Source organism: Ceratotherium simum, chromosome 1, assembly GCF_057802395.1.
Source record: "Ceratotherium simum simum isolate JZ-2026a chromosome 1, ASM5780239v1, whole genome shotgun sequence".
NCBI classification, from domain to species: Eukaryota; Metazoa; Chordata; class Mammalia; order Perissodactyla; family Rhinocerotidae; genus Ceratotherium; species Ceratotherium simum.
Genome location: NC_141900.1, coordinates 48,610,225 through 48,634,870, shown reverse-complemented (window position 1 = coordinate 48,634,870; position 24,646 = coordinate 48,610,225). Strand labels below are relative to the sequence as shown.

The following is a 24,646-nucleotide window of genomic DNA, read 5'->3' as shown; positions in this document are numbered from 1 at the left end:
TAGGTGGACAAGGTTCAAGTCTGACTCATTAGAGATAAGGAAGGGAACTTATACGTTCAAGCTTCAGTATATAGACTTTCACATAATTTCCCTGTGTTTGATATAGTACTCCTAACATCAGAATCCCTGTGGTTTAACTGCTATACAGCTCAAAGTTCCAATCTTTTGCTGGGGTAGAGAGTTTGGCATACCGTCAGTTATAAGGCGTGAGGGGTAATATTTGAGGGTCTAACTTCTTTTCATGAAGATTTTCAATTAGTTTTCCCACTTATCAGCCTTTCTGTGCAAATATGTCTCCTCTTCACTACCAGCTTAAGTTTATATTTCTCAGGTTTCTAAGTTCATCATCATATATGCATTTGTTTTCCAGCTTCTGAAATTTGGCTATTCTTTTCTCCTCTTATGTTTTCTCTGTACTTATAGATTAATACCTATTTTCTCCCTTCGTGTTATTATAGTGGCTCTTCAAAAGAAAGCCAAGGTTAATGTGTGTGTTCAATACTTCATATTTTGCATCACCCCACTACAATTTTAAATTAGCAGACTTGTCTCTGAAAATTGAAATCCTAGAATTTCTCTCTCTTATCCAGGACCAAAGAACACTTTTATCCTTGATTTTGACTTGGTGAGATTTAGAGTATATGATACTCAGTGCTCAGCATATATATGATAGTTTTATTATTGCTTTTATTATTGATAGAACTTAAAGTTCTCCAACTTTATTCTTTGATGAATTAGACGGAAATCATAGACAGCCATTAACTCCTGTTAATGTGTCTAGAAATTCATTATTTAAAACATATTAGGGCTCCTACTTCAGCCAATAGTGAACGAAGTGTTTTCAGACCAACTTTTTTGTTGGCAACAACTAGAAAATTTGGACACAATTTTTTTTTTTTTTTTTGGTGAGGAAGATTGGCCCTGAGCCAACGTCTGCCAATCCTCCTCTTTTTTTGCTGAGGAAGACTGGCCCTGGGCTAACATCCGTGCCCATCTTCCTCCACTTTATATGCGACGCCGCCACAGCATGGCTTGCCAAGCAGTGCGTCAGTATGTGCCCGGGATCAGAACCAGGGAACCCCGGGCCACTGCAGCAGAGCACATGCACTTAACCGCTTGGACACAATATTTTTTTTAAAAAATCTGTTGTGAAAGTTTCAGGGAATTATCAAGGCAAGTTGGATTTGCGAGTCAAATTTTTGCAAGAAAGGAGACTGGTTTTTGCCACTGTTTTTAAATTGTAAATTCTTAAACAACTGAGAGGCTGAGAAGCTAAGCAGTTTTGGTGGACAGGTCTTGGGGAAAAAGACTTGAATTTCAAAGTCTTTCTAATAGGTATATTTTCATTTTCTTTATGATTAATGATGTTGAGCACTTCGTTATGATTGTCCATTCATATATCTTCCTATTTTGAAGTATCTGCTCAATTTTTTGTCTTTCTTAATTGGGTTGTTTGTCATTTTATTACTGAGCTGTAGGGTTTGTTCATATATTCTGGAAACAATTCCTTTGTCAGATATATGTGTTCTGAAAATTTTTGAAGTCTGTGACTGACTTATTTATTTTCTTATTCTTTTATATATATGTATGTGTATATATATGAACAGAAGTTCCAATTTTGATGAAGTTTAATTTACTCCTTTTTAAATCATTGATGGTTCATCTTGACTTACCTTAAGGTTATGAAGATATATTTTGATATTCTAAAAGCTTTATAGGTGAGCTTTAATGTTAAAGTTTACTTTTTAAAAAAATCTAAAGTTTGGTTTAAAGTTAAAATTCATTTTGACCTAATGTTTATGTTTGACGTGAAGTAAGCATCAAGGTACTTTTTTTTATATAGATACTCATGCAGTTGTTCCATCATCATCTTTTGAAAAGATTTTTCTTACCTCATTGAGCTATTTTGGTATCCTTGTTGACCATATGTGTGGATCTGTATCTTGGCTCTATTCTCTCTCATTGTTTTGTCTATCCATTAGCCAATACTTCACTGTCTTGATTACCCTTGGTTTTTAGGAACTCATGAAGTCAGGTAATAAATCCTCCAGACTTATTCTCCCTTTTCGAGGTTGTTTTGGGTATTCTTTTTTATTTCTATATAAATGTTGGAATCAGCATATCAATTTCTGAAACAAAGCTACTGAGATTTTGATTGAGATTGCATCTATTATATAGAATGATTTGTGAAGAATTTACATTTTAATGATATTGAGTTTTCCAATTCATGAACATGATATATATTTTCATTTATATAAGTTTCCTATAATTTTTCTGAGTGAAGCTTTATGCTTTTTGCACAAAGGTCTTGTGTATCTTTGCATAAATTTATCCCTATGTGTTTATGTTTTGGGATGCTATTGTAAATGTTATGTTTTATGTTTTATGTTCCAATTATTCTTTGCAAGTACATGAAAATGCAGTTGACTTTATATCCTACCACATTGCTAAATATAAATACTCATATAGAGATATATATTTATATATAAAATATATGTAAATTCTAGTACTTATATATGTCATATAAGTTCTTATATATATGAAATTTATATTTATGTATATATGTAAGTTCTAATTCTTTTGAAGATTCAGTAAGATTTTCTAAATGCACAAACATATTATTTGTGATTAAAGATAGTTTTAATTATCCTTTTCTAATGTATATGCCTTTTATATATTTTTTTCTTGCTTTATGGCAAGAACTAGAATCTCCAGTGACAGGAGAGAACATTTTTGAGTTCTTCCTAATCTTAAGGAAAAAGTATTCAATATTTTACTAGTAATTATGACTTTTAACTGTAGAATTTTGATAGATTCTCTTTGTCTTGTTGAGAAAGTTGTTTTTTTTTCCTGTTTTGTTGAGATTTTTAATCATGAATGGGTATTGTATTTTCTCCTTGTTTTGCTTAATGGAGAAGTTATTAACTGGCATTTATATTTTAAACCAAATTTGCATTCATGACATAATCTGCAATTAGCTTTGATGTTTTATTTTTATTGTGTATTGTTGTATTTGATACGGTCAGAGGGATTGGTCTGGTTTTCCTTGCTTATAACATCTTTGTCTGGGTTAGGTTGGCCTCATAAAATGAGGCCTCTTCCATTTTCTGAACAAGTTTGTGGAGGATTGATACTATTTCTTCCTTAAATATTTGGTAGAATTCACCATTAAAAGAATCTATGCTTGTAGGTTTCTATGTGGAAAGTGTTTTTAAAATTATGCATTCAATTTCTATAACTGATACTAGACTATTAGGATTTGTCTATTATTTATTGTTTTAGTAAGTTGTATGTTTCAATAAAATGTGTTTAGTTATATAAGTCATAAAATGTATTGTCATAAAGTATGTCAAAATATCACTTTATAAACTTTCATTGTCTGTGTAATCTATAGTGATGTCCCTCTCTCATTCCTGATGCTAGTAAGATAAAAAATTCAAAATTAGTATCTAATAAAATAGTGTGATAATATATACAACAAAAATCAAAATAATTAAAAGGACTAATAAAAATATCTATAATTTACTGGGAGATTTCAACATACTTCTCTGATTTATCATATAAAAACAATAAAAAAATTAATATGGATGTGGAGAATTTGCATAACATAATTAACAAACTGACATAATGAACGTTTTTAAATAGCACCCAAGAACTAAATATTCACAAAATATTTATCAAATTGACCATATACTGTATTATAAAGCAGATCAACAAATTTCAAAGTATTGCTATGATACTCAGTAGAATTAATTTAGATATTAACAGTGAAAAAATGACTGGAAGAATACTCATTTGCTTATAAAAATAAATATCGTATTTCATATAACCCATAGGAAAAGAAGAAATTAATATGAAAATATTTTGAAATTAATGATAGTGAAATTATAACATATGAAAGAACGTGAAATGGAGATAATACCAGACTTAAAGAAAAATATATACTTTAAAGAAATATATATACTTTAGAGACGTATTTTAGAAAAAAGGAGAAAGGATGAAAATCAGTGATAGCTACATCCATATATAAAATTAGAAAATAGAGAAAAATACGGTAAGAATAGAGATTAATGAAATAGTAAACAAACATAAGTGAGAGAAAGTCATCAAAGAAAAATATTTTTCTTTAAAAATAACAATAAAACAGACAAACCCCTGGAAAGACAGATCGAGAATAAGAAGAGAAAGGGAGAGTACAATTAGCCAACAGAGGAAATGAAAAATGAGATATTGCTGCAAATCCTGTAGACACCAAAAATAAGTATTTTATGAAAAACTTTATGACAATAAACTGAAACTTTACAGTTAAAAGACATCTTCATAGAAAAATAGAACTTATCAAAACTGACCACAGAAGAAATTTAAAGTCTTAATATTCTTATATCTATTAAATATTAAATCTATGATTTAGGAAAACTTTCACACAGAGAAAAGTCCAGGGCCAGATGTCTTTCCCAATGTATTACAGCACACATTAAAGTTAAGAAATTAAAAGCAATAGTTGTACAGATAATCTTCCAGCAAGCAAGAAGAGTGGGAACAAGATATTAGCAGTTCAATTCCAGTTATATAGGTAACAGCGGCTAAAATAGCATGTCCAGATCCAAGTTGGGATTATTTCAAGAATGTAAACTTGGTTTAACATTTGAAAATCAAACATTGTAATTTACCACATTAAGAGAATAAAAGAGAAAACTTTTCTGATCACCTCAATAAAATAAAGTATTTGATCATATTCCACATCTATTCACTACTAAAAACAAAACAACCATAACAGCAAATACTCTTAGCCAATTAGAAATAGTAAAGAACTTCTTTAATATGATAATGTGTATCTGCAAACTTCTAGCAAGCTTTATATTTAACATTTAACACTCTTATTTAAGAGTGAAATATTGAAAATACTCCCATTGATATTGGGAGCAAGACAAGAATGATCAGTACCTTCAGTCTAATTCAGCTTTGTGCTGGAGATCATTGCCCATGGCAATAAAGCAAGAAAAATACATAGAATTTATGAGGATAAGAAGAGAAGAAATTAAAAGTCATTGTGAATGGACTGCATGATTATGTACATGTATAAATCCAATGTAATCTACAGATAAAGTATTTCAATTCATAAATGAGTTTAGCAGGGGCTCTGGATAAAAGGTAAAAATAAAAATCACATATTTCTATATGATACTGGTAAATAATAATACTAAAAATATTGTCTCATATAATACATTAGAATTATTAACTACCTGAAAAAAAATCTCTAATAAATATTTGAAAGACGTCTACCCAGGACACAAGGAAACATTATTAAGAGAAATTAAAGAAGATCTAAATGAAGAGGAATATAATATGGCTGTATTTTGTGAAGACTCAACATTGTAAAGATTCTCCAAATGTTATATGTAAATGCAAAGGCTAAGTTTAGCCAAGACAATCTTGAAATTGAACAAAGTTAAAGGATATGTTTCGTTGCATATCAAGATATTTTCTAAAGCTGCAGTAATTAAGACAGTGTTGTACTGATGCAATAATAGACAAATAAGCCTATGGAACATAAGGGGAATTCAGACACTAACTAGAACCTGCATGCATACTTGATTATGACAAAGTTGGCAGTGCAGAGCAAGTAAAGATCATCTTTCCAGTAATGGTATGTGGATAATTGGATATTCATGTTCCTTTTTCTATTGTAACAAATCACTCTCAAAACTTAGTGGCTTAAGACAACAGCATTAATTTTATTATCTTGCATTTTTCTGTCTGGGTAAGAATTTTGGAAAAAGATTAGTTGGGCAGTTCTGACAGTAGGTCTTTCATGTAGTTGTAGTCAGACAGGCTAGACCTGGAACAGAGGTGGTCTGGAATATCCTGGGAATGTTCAAGCCTGTCTGGACAATGAACATGTGAAAATTAGCTCAATCTCGCTAGTAATCAGGGAAATGGAATTTAAACCTCGGTGGCCTACCCCTTAGGCCTCCACCAGAATGGCTTCAATTAGAAGACTGGCAATACCCAATGTCAGTGAGAATGTGAACCAGCTCAAACTCTCATAGACTGCTGATGAGGATCTAGTTTGGTAAAACCACTTTTGAAATCTGTCTGGCAATATCACTAAATGGAAAAATTTGGAAATCCTATGACCAAGACATTCCTTTTACTGGTTTATAACCAACTGGCAAATGTCATCTAAGCATAAAAGCCATTACAATAAGGTTTATAGCAGAAATATTTGAAATAGCACCTAGAAATACCTAGAAATACCTAGAAATTACTTACTAGACATAGCAAACTGGAGACAACCCTCATATCTCTCAAGTTTAGAATGAATGAACTGTGATATTTTTATACCTTAAAATAATAAGCAGAAAAGAAAATGAGTTAATCCTATTCACAACAATACAGATGAAGATCAGAAACAATGCTCAGTAAATGATACTAAATTCAAAAGAATGCATATAGAAGTCAAGATAGTGGTCATCTTTGGGGAAAGGAGGGGAATAATGATGGGAAAGCATGAGGGGGTTCTGTTGTGTTAGCAATATTCTATTCATTGACTTGGATAATTAGTTACATTGGTGTGTTCACTTTGATAATTTGTTGAATGTTACACTTCTCTGTAAGTATAATACTTCAATAATAAGTTCATTTTTAAAATCAATGTTGAGTGCACAGTATCACTGGGGAAGACAGAAACAGGTTAGTTTGTAATTATTTTTAGTAATGCAGGTTTTTATCATTTTTTAAATGATATTGAGGAACACACTGAATAATTAGGAGAGCCAGAGAACCAGGTTTGGAGGCTTCTTCTCCAGAAAAAATGACCAAAGTAAATTCATACTAAACTGGACTGGGGGAGAAAGCCCGTTGCTGCCTCTCTGTGCAGACAGAATGTCTTTTGATGCCAACACCTCTCACACATCCAGGACTCTGGATGCTTTCTCTCCAATCACTGCTACTGCTGCTGCTGCCTCCCATCTCGAGAATGGATTTTGTGCAGCCCCCTTTTTTTTTTGGGTCCCCGGCATCTGAATGATCGTCTGGGCTTGTGCTTCTGATTGGTGGAGCCTGGGTCATGTGCAAATTCTATCTTCAAGTCAGGCTAGTGAATGAAAAGTATCTGGAATTTCATTGTTACTGTGCTTTATAAAATGTGGCTTTCAGAACACAGAAAGAAGTTTCAGATGCTGCCAAAAGTGAATGACAGATACCCATACACCCACCCGACTTGTGTGTGTGTCTTTGAGCTCGTGTTTCCAACAAGGTTTATCAGTAGGCATAGCGTTTCCACATATCTGAGCTGTTATGAAATGGTTTAGCAGTCATTTACCCCAATCGGGATTAACAGAGTCACAAGTGTCCCTCCTTCTAAAATACAGCTAGGCTTTTGTAAGTCCTTGCCTTGTTCCTGGTACTTAACCCATTCTCTGAGTGGTGTGGGAATTCTTGCCACTTAACAAAGATATCTTTACTATTTTCTGCTGTACTAGAAAATGTTAAATGCTTAGTATCCACGTTGTGGTAGGTTGTTTTTTTCTTTCTGAATTTTATTCTCATTTATCGAGTATATGACAAAGAACAATCCTGGTTTGCAAATAAGGATTTTAACGTCTTTTAGCCAGCCTAACATTATTTCCCTTAATTCAATACGCATTTCCTCCTTATATTTTAACATCTTTAAAGTCTGTTTGCATTTTATAATAAATAGAACATCATAGATTGCCAGCATTTTCTCCTTTTAGTGATATGAAAACTAGTTTTGCATCTTATAGATAATCCTATCTTAGCATTGATAAAATAATTATATTTAAATACAAAAATAATAATTAAAGGTATGTGATCGAGGTCATTGCATAATTACGCCTCCTAGTTACCAGTGTCTTTATATAATATTATAGACCTCAGACATCAAGATTTTCCAGGGAATTATACCAACCCAACACAAATCCTCACTTCTACTCCTCTATTTTTACAGCCGTGTCATTCTTTCTGTTTCTCTCAAAGCAGCACCTGCAACCTCTTCTGTAGTCTCCTGGTGGTGTGTGAATTATACAAGGGAATCCTCAGGCCAGTCATGGACCTCAGTCATCCTTCCTTCCTCAGCTCACTGCCACAAAGCCCACACTCTCCTTTTCTTACTTGATAAGTTCAAAGGGCAGTTATCCTACAAAACTACGTCTCAGATTTAAACAAATACATCATTATAGCCATGATAGTAATGCATTTTATGTCTTGTCATCCTCCATCAGAAAAATTCCCTTATTTTGCACTAATCCTTCCTTTCCCATACTGCTTGGGGATCAACCAAAACAATGGCTTATATTTGTCTAGTGACCTGTGGCTGTTGATGTGCATTTGTGTGTATCATCTCACTTAACTTTCACAACAAATGTGTGTCTATGACAGGGTGATTGTTCTCATTGTACAAATAAGAAAACAATATTTGACTAAGCTCACATAATAGTGGATGGTGGATTCCAATTTATAATTGATTTCCAGTTGTGTCTTCTTATCCACTCTGCCCTTTAATATCCAGACTCTGAATGTCTAAACTCCTTCTCTTCTATTTTTGAGTTTCCATTTAATGATCCTGTAATAAAGAATTTGAACAAACAACAGTACTTTTTAGTGTTTTCTAGCTTTATGTATAACAAAAATTGATAGACTTTATACTTGTTGTCCATTATTTTTATTAACTGATGAATTCATTTTCACTTTATCTTGAGAAATGATCCCACAAATCAATTGCTTTCAGGAGGGGAGGGATTTAGTATTTGTTTTCAACAGAAAATAAATTTTAAAGAATATACCTTATACTAACATTGATCTCACTTGCCTATAATCCTGTTTTCAACACTTCTTTTATTTCTAGTTATGTTTCGCCTCTATGATACAGACGGGAATGGCTTCCTGGACAGCTCGGTAATTTTTTTCTTCAAATTTTCTGTGAAAATTTCAAAGTAGTTTGTTCTGAAAAAATGCAATGAATAAATTTATAGCTATTACTGCAGAAGACACACTTATTATAATTTCCATGCACTCACACAGCATTTTTATCATCTGACTTTTTGAAAGAGTGTGATCTGAGGAAACTATTAGGATTACAATCGTTGTATTGAATAATTTTACTTAAAAAAAGTGACTTTTTATGCACTGAAAGATAAAAAAGATTCCAACCTCATCTGAATAAAACATAAGAGAAAGTTGAGGTCATTGATCTAGAAAGAAAAAATATATATATGTGAGATTTGATAGTAAGGAATATATGGAGAATATGAGTAGAATTTAGAGGACTTATAAAGTTAATTTAATCATTTTATTATTTTCCCACTTTTTAAAAGTGTTCTTAGGCATATATGCTGTTGAAATAGGTAAATGTACTTATAAATTGCTTTGAGAAACCTCCTTTTTAAAATGTCTTATCCAATTTTAAATGCAACTTGCGCTATCTATACTTTTAGTCATAAAAAACAATAGAACGAAAAAGTGCCATCTCTGTATGATTTAACTGAAAGGAATAATTAAATGTTCATTTTATTTGTAGTATGGGCAAATCATTGATAGTTTTCGGAGGTATGGTTGGACTCTTAGTTCTACTGCACAAATCAGTGTCTCATATGTAAATCCATCTCAAGTTCCATCCAATAATGTATTTTATATTTGCTAATAACATTTTTTGCACATTATGTTATTTCCTGTTCTATGAAGGAAATATAAAAATATTAATAAAAGAATAAGTGTCATATTATGGAAATTTTGCAGTACATAGGTACATTAAAAAGCCAATATTTTGAGATATTTAACATTGATTAAAATAAACCTTATTTCTGATAATAAGTAAGTTTCTCTCATCCTCTGATGTAACTCTGTAAGGCAGAACTCAAAAAGACTTTTATGAGCAAAGCCATGAAGCGGGAGATTTAGTTATATAACAGTGAGTAGGATAATGGTACATTAGCTTCTCCAGAGAGAGATAAAAATATATCATTCCTACTCTAGGAAATGACCACCAATTTGAATTGATGCTGTGATTGTGGGATTTCCTATGTTTAAGTCTCTCTAATTTTTCAAATGCTATTATTTTTAAGTGCCTGGGAGTGTTCAGTTTTTCCATGTAGGAATATTAAGCTACATGATACATTTGCTCATTTTCTGGTGGCATTTCTCAACTAAGAGTTTAGATTTCTTCTAGATATTTCAATATGCTTATTGTAGCACTTCTGACTACACCAAGGCAAATTATATTTTTAATGCAGATTTGTTTTATTTAATGTTTCTTTTTAATTAAATTAAAAGGACGTTTCTTTACTAGGCATTTAGCCATGGGTTGGCAGCTGATTTGAAAATTCAGTCAAATGCTTTTTTTGGTCTCTGGCCATTTTTTTGTTAACATATAGTAGATTACTAGCAATATTTATAACTATATTCCCAACATTAATATCTATAGTCCCAACATTAAACAATAAGTTGGAGATAAATTTGTTTATAATTAAACTAGTCTTTTTTGTAATTAAATGTCTGGATTTAATTTCTATGGTTTTCTCCACACAACTTACTGCTACATTATATTTCCTTCAATATCAGGTTAAATTGCACCTTCTGATGTAATTTGTCTTGGAAATTTAAAGTTCACATATTGGAGGCAAACCAGAGGAAAATTGATACTTTGAAAAATGACAATTATGTCTAATAATACTACTTAATGTTTATTGATCACTTGCAATATGCCAGACGAGATAAAAGTATTTCATGTAATAGCATGTTTAATCTTTGCAGCAATTCTATGAACTAAGATTAGAATATCTATTTTACTCATGAGGGAACTGAGTCTTAGGGAGGTTAAATGACTTATCTAATGTCACATGCCTACATAATAGTCCACCAAAAATAGTTTCTGTTCCTAAAAACATATCCAGGACTTCAATTATTCCAAACCATTAAGGCGTATATAAGCAAAGATAGAGAAGGTGAAAGATTATTAACGTACACACACACACGCAATTCTGGCCTATAATTCCAAGGGATTTGTGTTTAAAATTTTTCTTATTTATAATAAATGAACACATTTATATTTATATTGTTTCTGGGACAACTTGTGTTGCATAAATAACATTTTCATGATTACCTTTTTCTGGAGAGGGGGACTGTAGCTTTCAGCAGTTTCTCAGAGGGATCCATAACTTCCTAAAAGAAAATGTCTTTTATCATATTTCCTTCTTCATCCTATGAATATTAACTACATATATTAGATCAGAGATTTGAGTAGAATAATCTTTGATTAATATGCTTTCAAGCCTTGTTCTTTTATACTTATATTTTAAATTATCATACCATAAAACACCACTTTTAATTATGTCGTTGACTACATTTAAAATTACTAGCATTTACAAAGTATGTTTAATCTTTTCTGGAGATAAGGAAAAATTAAAACATTAAATAAATAGGTATGAAAAAATGTTTTAACTTGTTTAGCCAAACCATATGCATTGACATTTGAGCAGAACAACGTAAGAATTCTAAGTAAAATTCTATCTCCTCGTAAAATAAACTCTACATGTGCTTAGCCTCCAAACCTTGACCCTGCACATCCCTCCAACAGAGCAAATTATCCCAGTGCATGGCTAGAAAAGTCAGTATACGGTCTCCGTGCATCAGAATAAAAAATAAACCTCTCAGTTGCCCTCACACACTTCCTTCCACTCTTCCACACCTGTTTTCAAGCCAAAAGGTCGGGATACGCAGTGACTTCAAAATCACATCTTGGGAAAATATGTGTGCTCCTTTCATTGGAAGCTCCTTTCCAAAGAAAGATTTTCTTTCTCAAAAATCTTCTACTGGAAGAAAATCTTTCTTTGTATGGTTGTGCCCTCTCCTGGTGAAGATTTCTAGACAAAATGCAAAATGAATTTATATTTAGACTCTTCTTTTATGTATAGTTAATCAGACCTTTAAAAAAGATATATATATAATATATTCATATATAATAATATCAATATATACTTATTTTTATAAATTATATTGTTATTGCATAAATTATATTATATATAAGTATTATAAGTATATATATTTAGAATATAAATATAAATAATATAAAATTTATGTAAGTTTAATCATACAACTCCTTCACATGTTGAACAAACTAATTCCTGTTAAGTCAAAGTTGAAGAACTTCCTGAGACCTTGTATTCATTTTCTCTCTCTCTCTCTCCTCCAGGAGCTGGAAAATATCATCAGTCAGATGATGCACGTAGCAGAATACCTTGAATGGGATGTCACTGAACTTAATCCAGTAGGTATATGAATGACTTAACTGTTGCTAAATTCTAGAAGACCCCTTTCTCTTTTGTCTTTTTTGGAACCCTAATGTTTTATTGTCATTTGATTTTTTCTTTTGCTGACTCTAAGTTACTATTTCTAATCAGTAGGCGAAGTGGATTGTGAACAAGAAAAGGTATTTGTGGTGTTCTGAAACCGAGCAATAACTTCTGCTTTTCTTCCTCATGGAAATTAATTTGGATGGTGGTCTTACATACGTGTAGATAAACAGAAGCTGCCAATGGACACTGCCAAGGTGATACCATGCCATGACAAAAGTCAGAATTGATAAATGTTTTTTATGATCTCTGTGATTTTCCTTATATGGAAATAGCTAAAATATTCATTGTAAAATAGGATGAAGGTGATTAAGAAGATGATGCTGATAGTTTACTGCGCACGGGTCACTGGGTTGTCTTGTGTATATGTGTTATTTAATGCCTTCAACTCTCTGAGGTTGATACTGCCATTTTATTCATTTTACAGATGAGGAAATTGAGATGCCAAAATGTTAAAGCTACTTGCCCAAAGCTCTTCAGCTAATTAAAGATAGAGCTAGGGAATTTTAGTTAAATCGTTTAGAGAAATAGTATCCAACAATGCTTATAAGAATATAAAAACTTGTCATTTTCAGTAGATTGACACCAAAGTTACAACATTATTCAAATGTATATTAAAACATACTTGATTAGAAACTTTGACTTTAGCCACAAGTAATATTATGGGGAGACTTGATATATTATTGATTTTAGTTTATTTTTGAAACTGACTAAGTTTAGCAAGTTGTACATGAATCAAACAAGTACACATCAATTTTATTTAAATGGTTTACATTTTATATGAATTAAAAAAGCTTATTCTTTAATCGCAGTTCACATTTATGCAGTTAACAGCAGGATAACGGTGTGATTATGTGATGCGAGAGCTCTGATAGCATTTCCCTTGCTTTGCAAACTAATGTCAGTCAACCAAGTACAACCAAGTCATGTGCAATGTCATGCACAAAGGAGGGCACCATTCTTACTGGGACTGGGGTTTTCCTAGTTTTAACTCAACTGGTTTTTCTTTTTTGGATATGGAAATGCACATGCTGTGCACATAGTAAGTGGCAGATATCATTAACAAAGCTGCAGTTTGTATATGGAATAATAAATTAAATGGCAACATGTGTTTAATCCTAAAGATACTGCTTGATTCATCTTAATACTATTTTCTCTGAAATCAAGGGACTTATCATAAGTTCTGTAGCACTTTTTGGTTATGTTAATCTAAAATAGCTTTCTCCATCCTACTCACCTTAATACCTGAGAGTATTATTCATCTATCCATCAAGCCTCTTGTCCTCAGTGGAGTGACAGAGGAAAGGGGGATCTTTTCTATCAGCTTCCACAGTAGAAGCAGGCACCACCACTTCTCAACAAAAAATATTTGGGGGGGTTTGGGGGAGTGGGGGGTTGAGAAAAGGGGGATCTGGATGCTGTAAGGAAGGGAACAATTAGTGGCTGGGCAGTATAATTATGACAAATGACTTCCAGAAAACACAAATAATAAACTGTATAACGTTATTTGTCATTTGTGGCACACACAAGTCTGCCACTTCCGTGTGTGGTAGAAATAGTAGAAAACCAAGATCAAAGATTTACCTTGTGCATTGTGTTTGCTGTCATAGTAACGGCCTCATCTCGCCTAATGATGCAACAGCTTTCCCCATTTCAAACAAGTGTGTACATTTGTATACATTGTCAGGTCCCTATAAGTTTGCATATATGAATAAAGAGAATTGAACATTTGAGGTTGATGGCAGTTAGTAGGGAAGACTGAGATGTTCTTGGAAGAAGTTTTTTAAAAACTAACCCAGGCTCTAACGTTAGATATATTAGGAACAAAATGAAAGCATCAGCCATCTGAAACAAATACTCTGTATTTTAGTTCTCTTCTCATTTATTTCTTTCTACTACCTCATCAAGGGACAGGACATTTTAACAAGATCTTACGCCATTTGGCCAAATTCTAAGTAATTTCCCCTGTTTTTCATTTTGAGAATAATGAAATAATTACTTCAGCATCATTTTATTCCAAGAAGTCTCTTTCTTTCCAATACCTATAGATAAATTTGTTTCTATGAAGGAAAATAATCTGATTTTCAAATATTTCCTGAGAAAAGACACAAATCAATCAAGTTCAGGAACTTTTAGGCAAACAACACTTCTATCAACATATCAAATATTCCATTTATTACACCTTTTCAAATTTTTGTTCTAATGCTCTCATTTCTTTCTTTTTCCAAATTGATTAAAATTTCCATATTAGATAAAGGTGGTGAGTTATTTTCTTCACTGGAGTTCTACCTTGTGTGCCACTTTGATGCTATTAGATGGGAAATATTTCACCTGCCCAGTAGCCAAGGGTAATATGTTTAGAACTCATATACTTTCTGCTAATATAACTCTAACAACACTTATATGACACTTACAATATATGCTAGATGCTCTTTGAAGATACTTATATTATGTTAATACATTTAACCCTCACAAAACCTTTGAATTAAATACTGACATTAGCACTGTAGGACCAAGAGATAAATGTATTACAAACACACGCTGTGGGGAACATTTTGGGTCACCGTGCAAGTCATCTTTAGAAAAGAAATCTAATCAAAATTGACTTGATCATTTAAGTTCTTGGCTCTATTAAGTTCTGATAGGCAATTAAAAGCAACTTAATTCCCCCGCTCCTTACCACTTAGCGAAGAATTATTTCAGCACTTTGCCGTGAAGTTAATTTGTTCAGACATTATTTGGCATATATTCGAATGTAAGAAAATAATCTACAGAAAGCAATTAAAGGCCTTTTTCATCCTTCAATTAAAGATACCTTCTTGTTTTAGCTTTACTATTCAGTGACAAAATATTAAAATGTTAAGGAATTATTTCTAAAATAGAAATCATAAGAAAGCCACTATATCCTCAGTAATAGGATTAACATTGTACCAACTTACCTAGATATTTATGTCACTCTCTACTTGGCTGCTAGTCACAGTTTGTTATAACCAATTCCATGTAATGCTTTTTTGTATTTTATGAAATTTTTTTATTGATTCATTGCAAGTTTTCCCTCATCTCTTCTACTCCAGATCCTCCATGAAATGATGGAAGAAATTGACTATGATCATGATGGAACGGTCTCTCTGGAGGAATGGATCCAAGGAGGAATGACAACAATTCCACTTCTTGTGCTCCTGGGCTTGGAAAATGTAAGCATTTACACAGAGGGGGTGGCCCCGTCGTAAGTCAGTGGGGTTCTCTATTACACGTTTTTATTATAAATTCATCTGGCCATTTTCTACCATCAAGCATGTAGTGAGTACCTGGACCCTGTAATAAGTATGCCGCAGTGCAATTTCACAATGACTCCTTATGTAGTAATACTTGCCACGGACATACTGACTCATTTTAGGTATTACCTTATTATTTAATACATAATTTCTCTCGTTTTTTCCCTGTATTTAAAGTGCAATCTAGTTTAAAAAAAATTATTGACCTTCTCATTTTATCTAATGCAAGAAACTACCCAATATTATTGCATCTGTGGTTCTTGTGGTGCTCCATCTCATTCCATAGTCCCCTTCCCCTGAAGATAAACTATTTTATTGATAACCCACACTTGGAGGAGCCAATTATATCTCAAGATTGTTGAGAGGAGATATATGTATCTATATATAAAATAAAATTATATGTATATAAAATAAAATTATATATATATAAATAGAAAAAAAAATAAGTTTTTCTTACATACGAACAGATCAACCAGGCTTTCATTTTAAACCTGTCAAAAGTTTTCTTATATCAGTGCCTCCAGTGGTAATTAAATCCTGGTTAGGGGAATAAAATAGATCAACCTCAGCTCAGAATGTGGTAGATAGTGACTTTGAAACCATATCTTGATGTCTCAGCCGTGATGTGAATTTCAGCAATAGTTAATTTAAAAATCCAATGAGTCAATACTAGATTTTTGTATTTAGCATTAATAGTTAAACAAGATTACCTATAACATACATATAGTAAAATGTATCCTTAAATTCAAAGGGTATTACTAATGGAAAGCACCATGATACATATAATATTTAGCGTTTTGAGATGCAAGAACTGAGCATCCACCACTTTGCTGCTGACCCCAAAACTTTCATACTTTTTGTTACTAGCAATAACAGTTTTGCAGATTCAAGACTAGATCACAATCATTCAAGATACCAAGATTTTAAAAGTCGGCCCTCAGGAAATCTTACAGTCTGTGTTTGTAAAACATGTGAGAGTATATACAAATATGTTTGTACATATTTACACATGGATTTGGGAATATATAAATGGGCTTCAGGATAGCAGCATTTTTCTCTTTTTCATCTGGATCTTCAAATTCTTTTGCATCCAGGCCCATGGGATTTTAGACATGGTCAGAGGGAGGAAAAGAAAAATTACTAATAGGTGATATATAGGAAATTACCCTCAAAGTAAACAATTTATTAAAACAAAGATAAATATAGATCTTACTAATAGATATATATTTTTACATTTTGAAAATCAATAAAGCAATATTTCTTTGTATCTGATGTTCTTATACTATACATAACCTAGTATCTTTTTTGTAATAACTTATATCTCTATACTAGAAATATTTGTTCAATATACCTCTGACAAAAGCATATCTAAATCAGACTATTGGGAGAAAACAAAAAGAAATTTGACAAAATGTTCACTTTTTAAGATTTAGTGTGTACTTTAAGCAGAAAGATAGTTGTCAAAGCCTAGTCAAGAAGTTCTAATAATAATGGTTCCCTAGAAGGGAATTTTACATTTTTAAAGCTAAAATTTTGTTTATTCTAAATATTTTTGGAAATTCTAGTATGACAGAATGAAGGAAGATGCAGGAATGAGTAAGTAAACCATTTGGTAGTTGGGGTGTTGGATAGGAAAGTGCAGTAATGGAGATTTAGTCATCTATATTTTAAATATCACAGAAAGATTTTGAAATGATGTTTTTCTTTGGAAAAATGATGTTTAGAAATTCTTTATAATTAGACTCATAAATATATATATTTGTGAAGTTATGAAGATAGCATGGGTAAATATAGTCCACAAATCTCTATGGATTTAACTCAAAATATTTTAAACACATACAATACCTCATTAGTTGCTGGTGTAACAGTAACTTTATTTCAACTGAATGACAATTTTTTTGTCATTAATGTTAATCAGGTTACTGATAAATAATTTACTTTATATTCATATTCTTAAATTTATATTTTGTGTTTCTAGTAAAAACAGATGTTTTTGGAGTGTAATAGGAGAAATGAATTTAGGGTTTCAAGCCAGCATCCAGAGCGGTGTTCCCAAGCTGTGTTCCCAGTGGTGGCCACTAGATGGCAGGCCCACATTGTTTAACATTTGTAAGTCAACTTAATTATGAGATTGGATTTTTCACGTTTAAAGAACAGTTCTGAGAGTACTATCCCTCTTCCTTCACTTTTAAAAAAACAATAAGCCAAAAATCTTTTAAATTGTCTTTTAATAAAAATGTATAAGCCATGTAATTACGATCACAAAACAGAGCATTTATTTGTTAGAAACAGCTTTTTAATTCCAAGGCATAACAAATGTTTTACAAAGGAGGAATGACACAATGACTACTGAGTGATGAGGACCTTTTTTTTAGTAATTGAGATTTATTTATTTCCTTTTCTGTAGGCAGTTGATGTGTTTTGTTATTACCTGTAGAGAATTTGATTCATGGTGCCATTTCTCCCCCACTTTTGCTTATCAAATTGGAAATCTAGAAGCGTTAGGTTGAATCCAGCCTTTTATTGTGGGGCGTGTCTTGTTATGTTGTCCTATATATACTTGTCTATTGTCAATTATGAGCTCAGGGAGTAGATTCTAATTGATAGTGCGTGTTAAATACCACAGTGCATTTGAAAATGACTGCACTCTACTAGCCAAATTACCCAGATAAGATGATTGTCCTGGGAGAGTAGTCCTCACTTCTAATATAAGGCAGAGCAATTGTGATTTCATCGTAGTTTATTTTTCTCCATCAACAGAGTTTTAAAAGCTACTTTATTTTAAATAATATCTGTTTTGGTGCCAAAATCAGAAATGTAGTTTATCAGGACCCGATTCTATATCAAATGCTAGAGAGTAAGAGTCATTTCCTTTGTCTTACAAGAAGTTCTTCAAACTTCATGATACTCAGTATGAAATGATACAGTCTCTTACACCTGAAGGAAAATTGAGAGTTTGGGTGGCATATGTGATTTTGATTACGATAAAAAATTTAGACGTGAGCCTTATTCACTCTTCCTTCAGCATTCATCTCATTGAAGAATTACTTTTAAAAAACATCTAAATTTTTGATCAAAATGCTTTTCTTTTTTAAATAACTGTGTCTAGCAATAAACTTTGCTCCAGTGACTGACAAACTTTATCTGTAAAGGGACAGATAGTAATTAAGTTAGTTTTTTGCAGGCCATAAGGTCTCCCTTGCAACTGCTTAACTCTGCTAGCATAGCACAAAAGCAATCACAGACAGGACATAAATGAAAGAGCAAGGCTATGTTCCAATAAAACTTTATTTACAAAAACAGGTTGCTGGCCAGATTTGACCCAAGGACCATAGTTTGCTGGCCCCTGATTTATTCTATCACTAATTTGTCATATTGTGAACAGAAAGAGTTTTAATGTATCTTTAGTCATTTAGGAGAAAGGAATCTAATACCTTTTATTTAGCTCAATTAGACAACCCCAGCATGTCATGAGGACTAATGAAGAGAGAACACAGTGAACTTCATCAAATTGGTCTTCACCCTGGTTCTGTAATTAACTAACAAGGTCATTTTGTGCCAGCCGATTATTGTCTCTGGACAAAGAAAAAGAAGTTTGTTAAGACGATCCCTTTCCTTTTACATATTCTTTCAGTTCAAACGTTCCTTTTCCTAGATGAACAAGATAATTAATAACGCTCCAGTTACTGAAATCTGTAATCTTGGATCATTTTTAGATTTTTGAAGGAAAATTCCTGAATTCATATTATCATAAAAACAGGAATACACATTTAAGTAGGAATCTGGCTTGAAATAAGGATACCTTAACTTAGTATTGGATGGCTTTGCCCACATCTGGCCTAGATGGTTTTTGAATGGATATAATTTTTATTTCACTGCATATGCTCACAGAATCCTGATCTTTAATCCCTATGCATTGTTTAAACTTTACCATTAATTGAAATGTTTTAGGACACATTTTTTTGCCTGACTTAATAAAATAAAAGTAATTATTTGGTTTGCCTCCTGATTTCTGATGAAATGTGTTCCCTGATGAAATTTCTGAGCGTGGTAGAGAGCAGAAGATCATGTATTCTTAACAGACTAAGATATATTTGGTAAACTAATGTTTTACACTCCATTTTTTTAAATTTAACTTAATTAGGTTGAGCTGTTCTGCTGCTGTTTATATATTGCTCAATCTAGAAAAGAGTTATAAAGCTGGATAAAAACAAAAATTCTTGAGATTCCAGATCGGGTCATTCAAAGAAAATGACTCTGTGGTGTTAGGCGCTGTTGAGTTTGCATGTGAACCTTGAGAATGGCAGGGTCTGGGCCTGACTTCAGAAAGTGTGACCTAGAGACAGCAGTTGACTGCAACTCCACTCACAATTTAAAAACTTCTCTCTGCATTCTCTTTGCCTATGCCTGATATACCTCATCTTTTTGTTTAAAAGAGCAGTTATTTTCATATTGTTATAATTTCTTGGAGACCTTGAACAGAAAGGTAAGGTAATTTAGCGGTGCTTATTATTTAATGAGTTGGAATTAAATTGCACCATTTGCTGTTCTGTGTGTTATAAGTGAAGTCAGTTGAAGCATGGATATGGCTAGGTGTGGGGGTAGGAGCATTTTGGCTGTGACATCAGTGAAATTTCTCCTTGAGGTCTTTTTAAAAAAGCATATTCTTTATAATAGCCCTAGTTCACTTGAATACTATATGTGATCTTGGATGTATTTAGGGAAAAACAAAAACTTGCGAAATCACTAGGATAATGAAATAGGTTTCAAAAAGTTCCAAAGGGCATTCTTCCCTTTGAAACCTCCCTTTGACTTCTAAGGATTAAAAGGGGAGGAAGAACCTGGGGCTCCTTCTCAGTGTGAACTTGCCGAGGTTTCATTAAACATTTCTCTGTCGTAAGCACCGAACTGAACTGCTTCATTATAAAATACAGTGTTTTCTAAATATCAGGAATAAATTTCTGTTCAGAATAATGTCTGGTAATGAAAAAATCATGAGAACAAAATGTTTGTGAAATAAGTATAGTAAACCTGTAAACATCCTTCTCAAATCTTTTGGCTGAAACATTGGGATGTTACACAACTTGACCCAATGATGGTAATAATATTTGCTGTTTATATAACACCAGTCTTCTGGGGAGCTAAACTGACTTCACAGGTATTGTATAATGAAACCTCACGCCATGGCCTGGGAGAGGAAAGAGGGTACTTTCATTTTATTAGAGAGGAAAATAAGAAGAAAGGTAAAATGGTTTATCTACCATTTCATAGTAGGCCAGGAATCAAGGCTTCCAGATTCACTCTTCATTTCTTTTTTAAAAAAAATAAATTCCTTTCTATTACAATAAATATTTATTTGCAATAGAAGTATTAATAGGAATATGCTCTACTAGCTGATAGAATATAGTAAGAGGCAGATTCTCCCCCTCCCCCACTAAGTTTACAATCTGAATAAGACAAACAAGACAAGACATGAAAATACAGAGAGTTGGAGTGTAATTTGCACTGCTGAGAAGTGGTTGGCTCCTGGTTTCAATTTCTTCTCTTGAAGTCACATACATATTTCATCCTTTGCATATTTTGGCAATGTATCCGGCTAAGAGCTATAAAGCTATTTAATTTGTTTTTTGGTAAAGCATTTTATGTCTGGGTAATGAATTTGTACATCAGTTGCAGCCTGTAACATGGCTAAGTGTTCTGATTGACAGAACACCCACGTTCAGACTTGTTTATTTTTTGATAAGGAAAATGCCAGTTAACTTAGTCCATATGTGCTCTTCAACAGGATGAGGCTTATTCACATGTAATGGACAATCATTTAAAAACATAATGATAAGGATTACAAGAACAGTAATACGTATGAAAATTAGATTTTTCCCTTCTCCATTTCACTTAAAATTTTTTTAAAGCATAGAACTGCTAACTTTATCAATATATTTTTTAAAATTAACAACCCCATTACTTAAACTTTTCACATCAGGAAGTTTTATTCTTATTTGAAGGAATAAAAATTTAAAAATATAGTCAGCTTGGAAAATATAGCAAAGTTAAACAAATATATAAAGCATACCATTCATATAATAAAGACTCTAGAAATCTTATGACTCAAGCAAACCAGAACTGGATTCAGAAATTATTACAAAGCCTATTTCTTAAGTTTTGGAAGAAAATTGAAACACCAATATCTTCTGGTGTCCTCCCCATGATTCCTTCTGCAGAATTGCTTTTGTTGAGAGCTTGTTAGTCTTTTATAAGAAGAATGAATCTGAGCATTGTCAACAACAGTGAAGGGTCTGAGAGTTACCCTACTTGCAAGTTAACACGTTAGCTTGCCACAATTTCATAGATGCTGGCAGAGGACATGAGACACCTGGGTCAGAAACAAAGGACTTGTTTTCTCACAGCAAAGCAAGTAGTGGGAGCTTCATTTCTGAGCCAGTTCCCTGGCCCACAAAGTCTCATAGGGGCAATGGGGTGCTGCCCAAGTATTGTCTGGACAGCATCAGAGCTTGGAACCCATGGCTTGGGGAAACTAAATCTTTGATAATGTTCAGTAAACAAACCTGCTTAACCTTTGCTTAAAAGGGAGAGATTATTTTTATTATACTAGACGGTAAGTAAACTTGCCTCTGCTCTGAGGGGAGACACATCTCTATTGTCCAAGGTTGTTTGTTACTCAAACATCTTCGAAAAGATAGCCTGAAAAAAAAGACAGTTCTTCTGCTTACAAAATGTGGAGAAATTCAAGAGACCCACAGAGAATTATCTCCCAGGAAGCTATTTCATTAATGTTTCCTATTATGATGCAAATTTGACATTTCTGGTTCTAATGTAAGAAGTAGTTACTGTGAATTTACTTGGGTACCTCAGCTTGGGTGGTTTACCTCTTGACTGGGAATAGGAAAAAGTGGTTAGGAAGCATTATTATTAATATTTTATTATCAAGAGAAACAAGATGATCTGAACATGTTTATATTGTTCCACTACTATAGAATCTGTATTAGTGACCCAGCACATAGTAGGTGCTCAAAAAATTATTAGGTGAATGTATTCTAAGAAATATGACAACTTGAAAAATGTCCTGTAGTGGTTTCTATAGAATACCAATAAATGATGTCTAAAATTAATCTGAGTTTGATACAATTTTGCGACTGGTATACAATGACTACATGTTGATGGAGAAAATGTACATATAATAGTCATGTATAATAACTTCATTTGCTATCTTGACCTTCTTGTAAAGAATTCAAGAGATTCATAAGCATCATGTTATTTCATTTTATTTCAATCTTGAACAATGCAGATGTAATTAAATACCCATTAGAGAAGTAGCTATTATGATATTATACAGAGTTTTACTTGGAAGAGTAAATAATAATTACAGTGGTTTTGCTAAAATGTGAATTAATTTAAACTCAAGGTTTTATTGAAGCATATAACTGTAGTGATTGTTATAAATAAATACAGTAATACAGTTTTAATATTTTTACCACCTTTCTATGAGGTTAAAATCATTCATATTTTAAAAAAGAGGAGTAAACAAAATAATGATGTAATTAGGTACTTTGAAAAGTTTATCTTTTAAAATTTACTATCTGAGACATATAAAAATATATTAATGTAAATTATAACATATAAGGAATCCCCAACTGAAGCCTTAGAATATCACCAATAACTTGCCTTTAAGTATTGTTTTCTTCCATCCCTACCCATCCCTCTGCCTCCTTATAAGACCTCACCACCATCATGAAATTTGCGTATTCCTACTACTATGTAAGGGTTAACATATTCTTTCCAAGTTTTCATTTCTCAGGCTCTTCCATTCAAGAGTATTTTCTCTTTCTTTATTCGTTTATTTGTCTATGGAATTTTGCTAAGTAGAAAGTATTCAAAGGCGAGGCAGACATGTCCCTGTTCTTAGGGAGTGCTCAGTTTGGCAAGTCATTATGATGGTTTGGGACATGCTGTTGGACTGTTGACGTTAGACAAGAATTTGTGGGTTGCTATAGCATCCGAGATTTGTTAGCAGGATCTCATTCCACTAGAGCACATGTGTTTTTCTAGACTCTGTGGCGATCTTGGAGAAAGTCCGGGATGAAATAACAGATTGTCTTCAAATGCTTCAGTCCAGCTCTGAATTTTATTGGCACTTACATATTCCACTGTTTATTTCATTAAGTGAAATCTGTTTCTCTTATACCCCGTGCAGAACGTGAAGGATGACGGACAGCATGTGTGGCGACTCAAGCACTTTAACAAACCCGCCTACTGCAATCTTTGCCTGAACATGCTGATCGGCGTGGGGAAGCAGGGCCTCTGCTGCTCCTGTGAGTATGTTTGCTCTGCCCAGATGTCATCACCTCCAGTGAGGAAAAGTTGATTTCACGGAATAATCCTATTTGTAGATGGAGACCTAAGAATAATCCTGACCCTTCCTGTACCTGTGATTTATATTTCCCTGCGGTGTGTTTCTGAATGTTTAGGTCATTCTACTTTTAACTTTCTTCGATTTTGGGAAAACTTCCCCTTGGAAAAGAGCTAAGGACATTTTCCAATTTGTTAGCCATTTTCTTTCCAAAGTGGTTTAATTTATTCACGATTCCCATTTCTTCCCATTTTATTATAAAAATTTCCACATTTGTCCTTTTTTTCCCCTAAGATAACCACTTTATACACATTGACTTCTTATAATGAGTCAGTTCCTTCAGGTCTTTTAAAAAACAATTAGGGGGCCGGCCTGTGGCTTAGCGGTTAATGTGCATGCTCTGCTACTGACGGCCCGGGGTTCGGATCCCGGGCGCGCACAGACGCACCGCTTGTCCGGCCACGCTGAGGCAGCGTCCCACTTATAGCAACTAGAAGGATGTGCAACTATGACATACAACTATTTACTGGGGCTTTGGAGAGAAAAAAGAGAAAAAAAAAAAGGAGGAGGATTGGCGATAGATGTTAGCTTAGGACCGATCTTCCTCAGCAAAAACAGAGGAGGATTGGCATGGATGG

The 24,646-nt window shown here is 33.0% G+C and overlaps 1 protein-coding gene across 7 annotated transcripts in view; it reads left to right on the top strand.

The window, feature by feature from the left end:
- The window catches only part of DGKB (diacylglycerol kinase beta), a 700,672-nt gene that overhangs the window by 180,073 nt on the left and 495,953 nt on the right, over nucleotides 1–24,646 (top strand). For all 7 annotated transcript variants that reach the window (XM_087426742.1, XM_087426849.1, XM_087426797.1 and 4 more), the window contains 4 exons: nucleotides 8,867–8,916; nucleotides 12,209–12,283; nucleotides 15,443–15,562; nucleotides 23,853–23,970. In XM_087426742.1, the coding sequence (XP_087282868.1) occupies nucleotides 8,867–8,916; nucleotides 12,209–12,283; nucleotides 15,443–15,562; nucleotides 23,853–23,970 (363 nt within the window). The remainder of the gene's footprint in view (nucleotides 1–8,866; nucleotides 8,917–12,208; nucleotides 12,284–15,442; nucleotides 15,563–23,852; nucleotides 23,971–24,646) is intronic.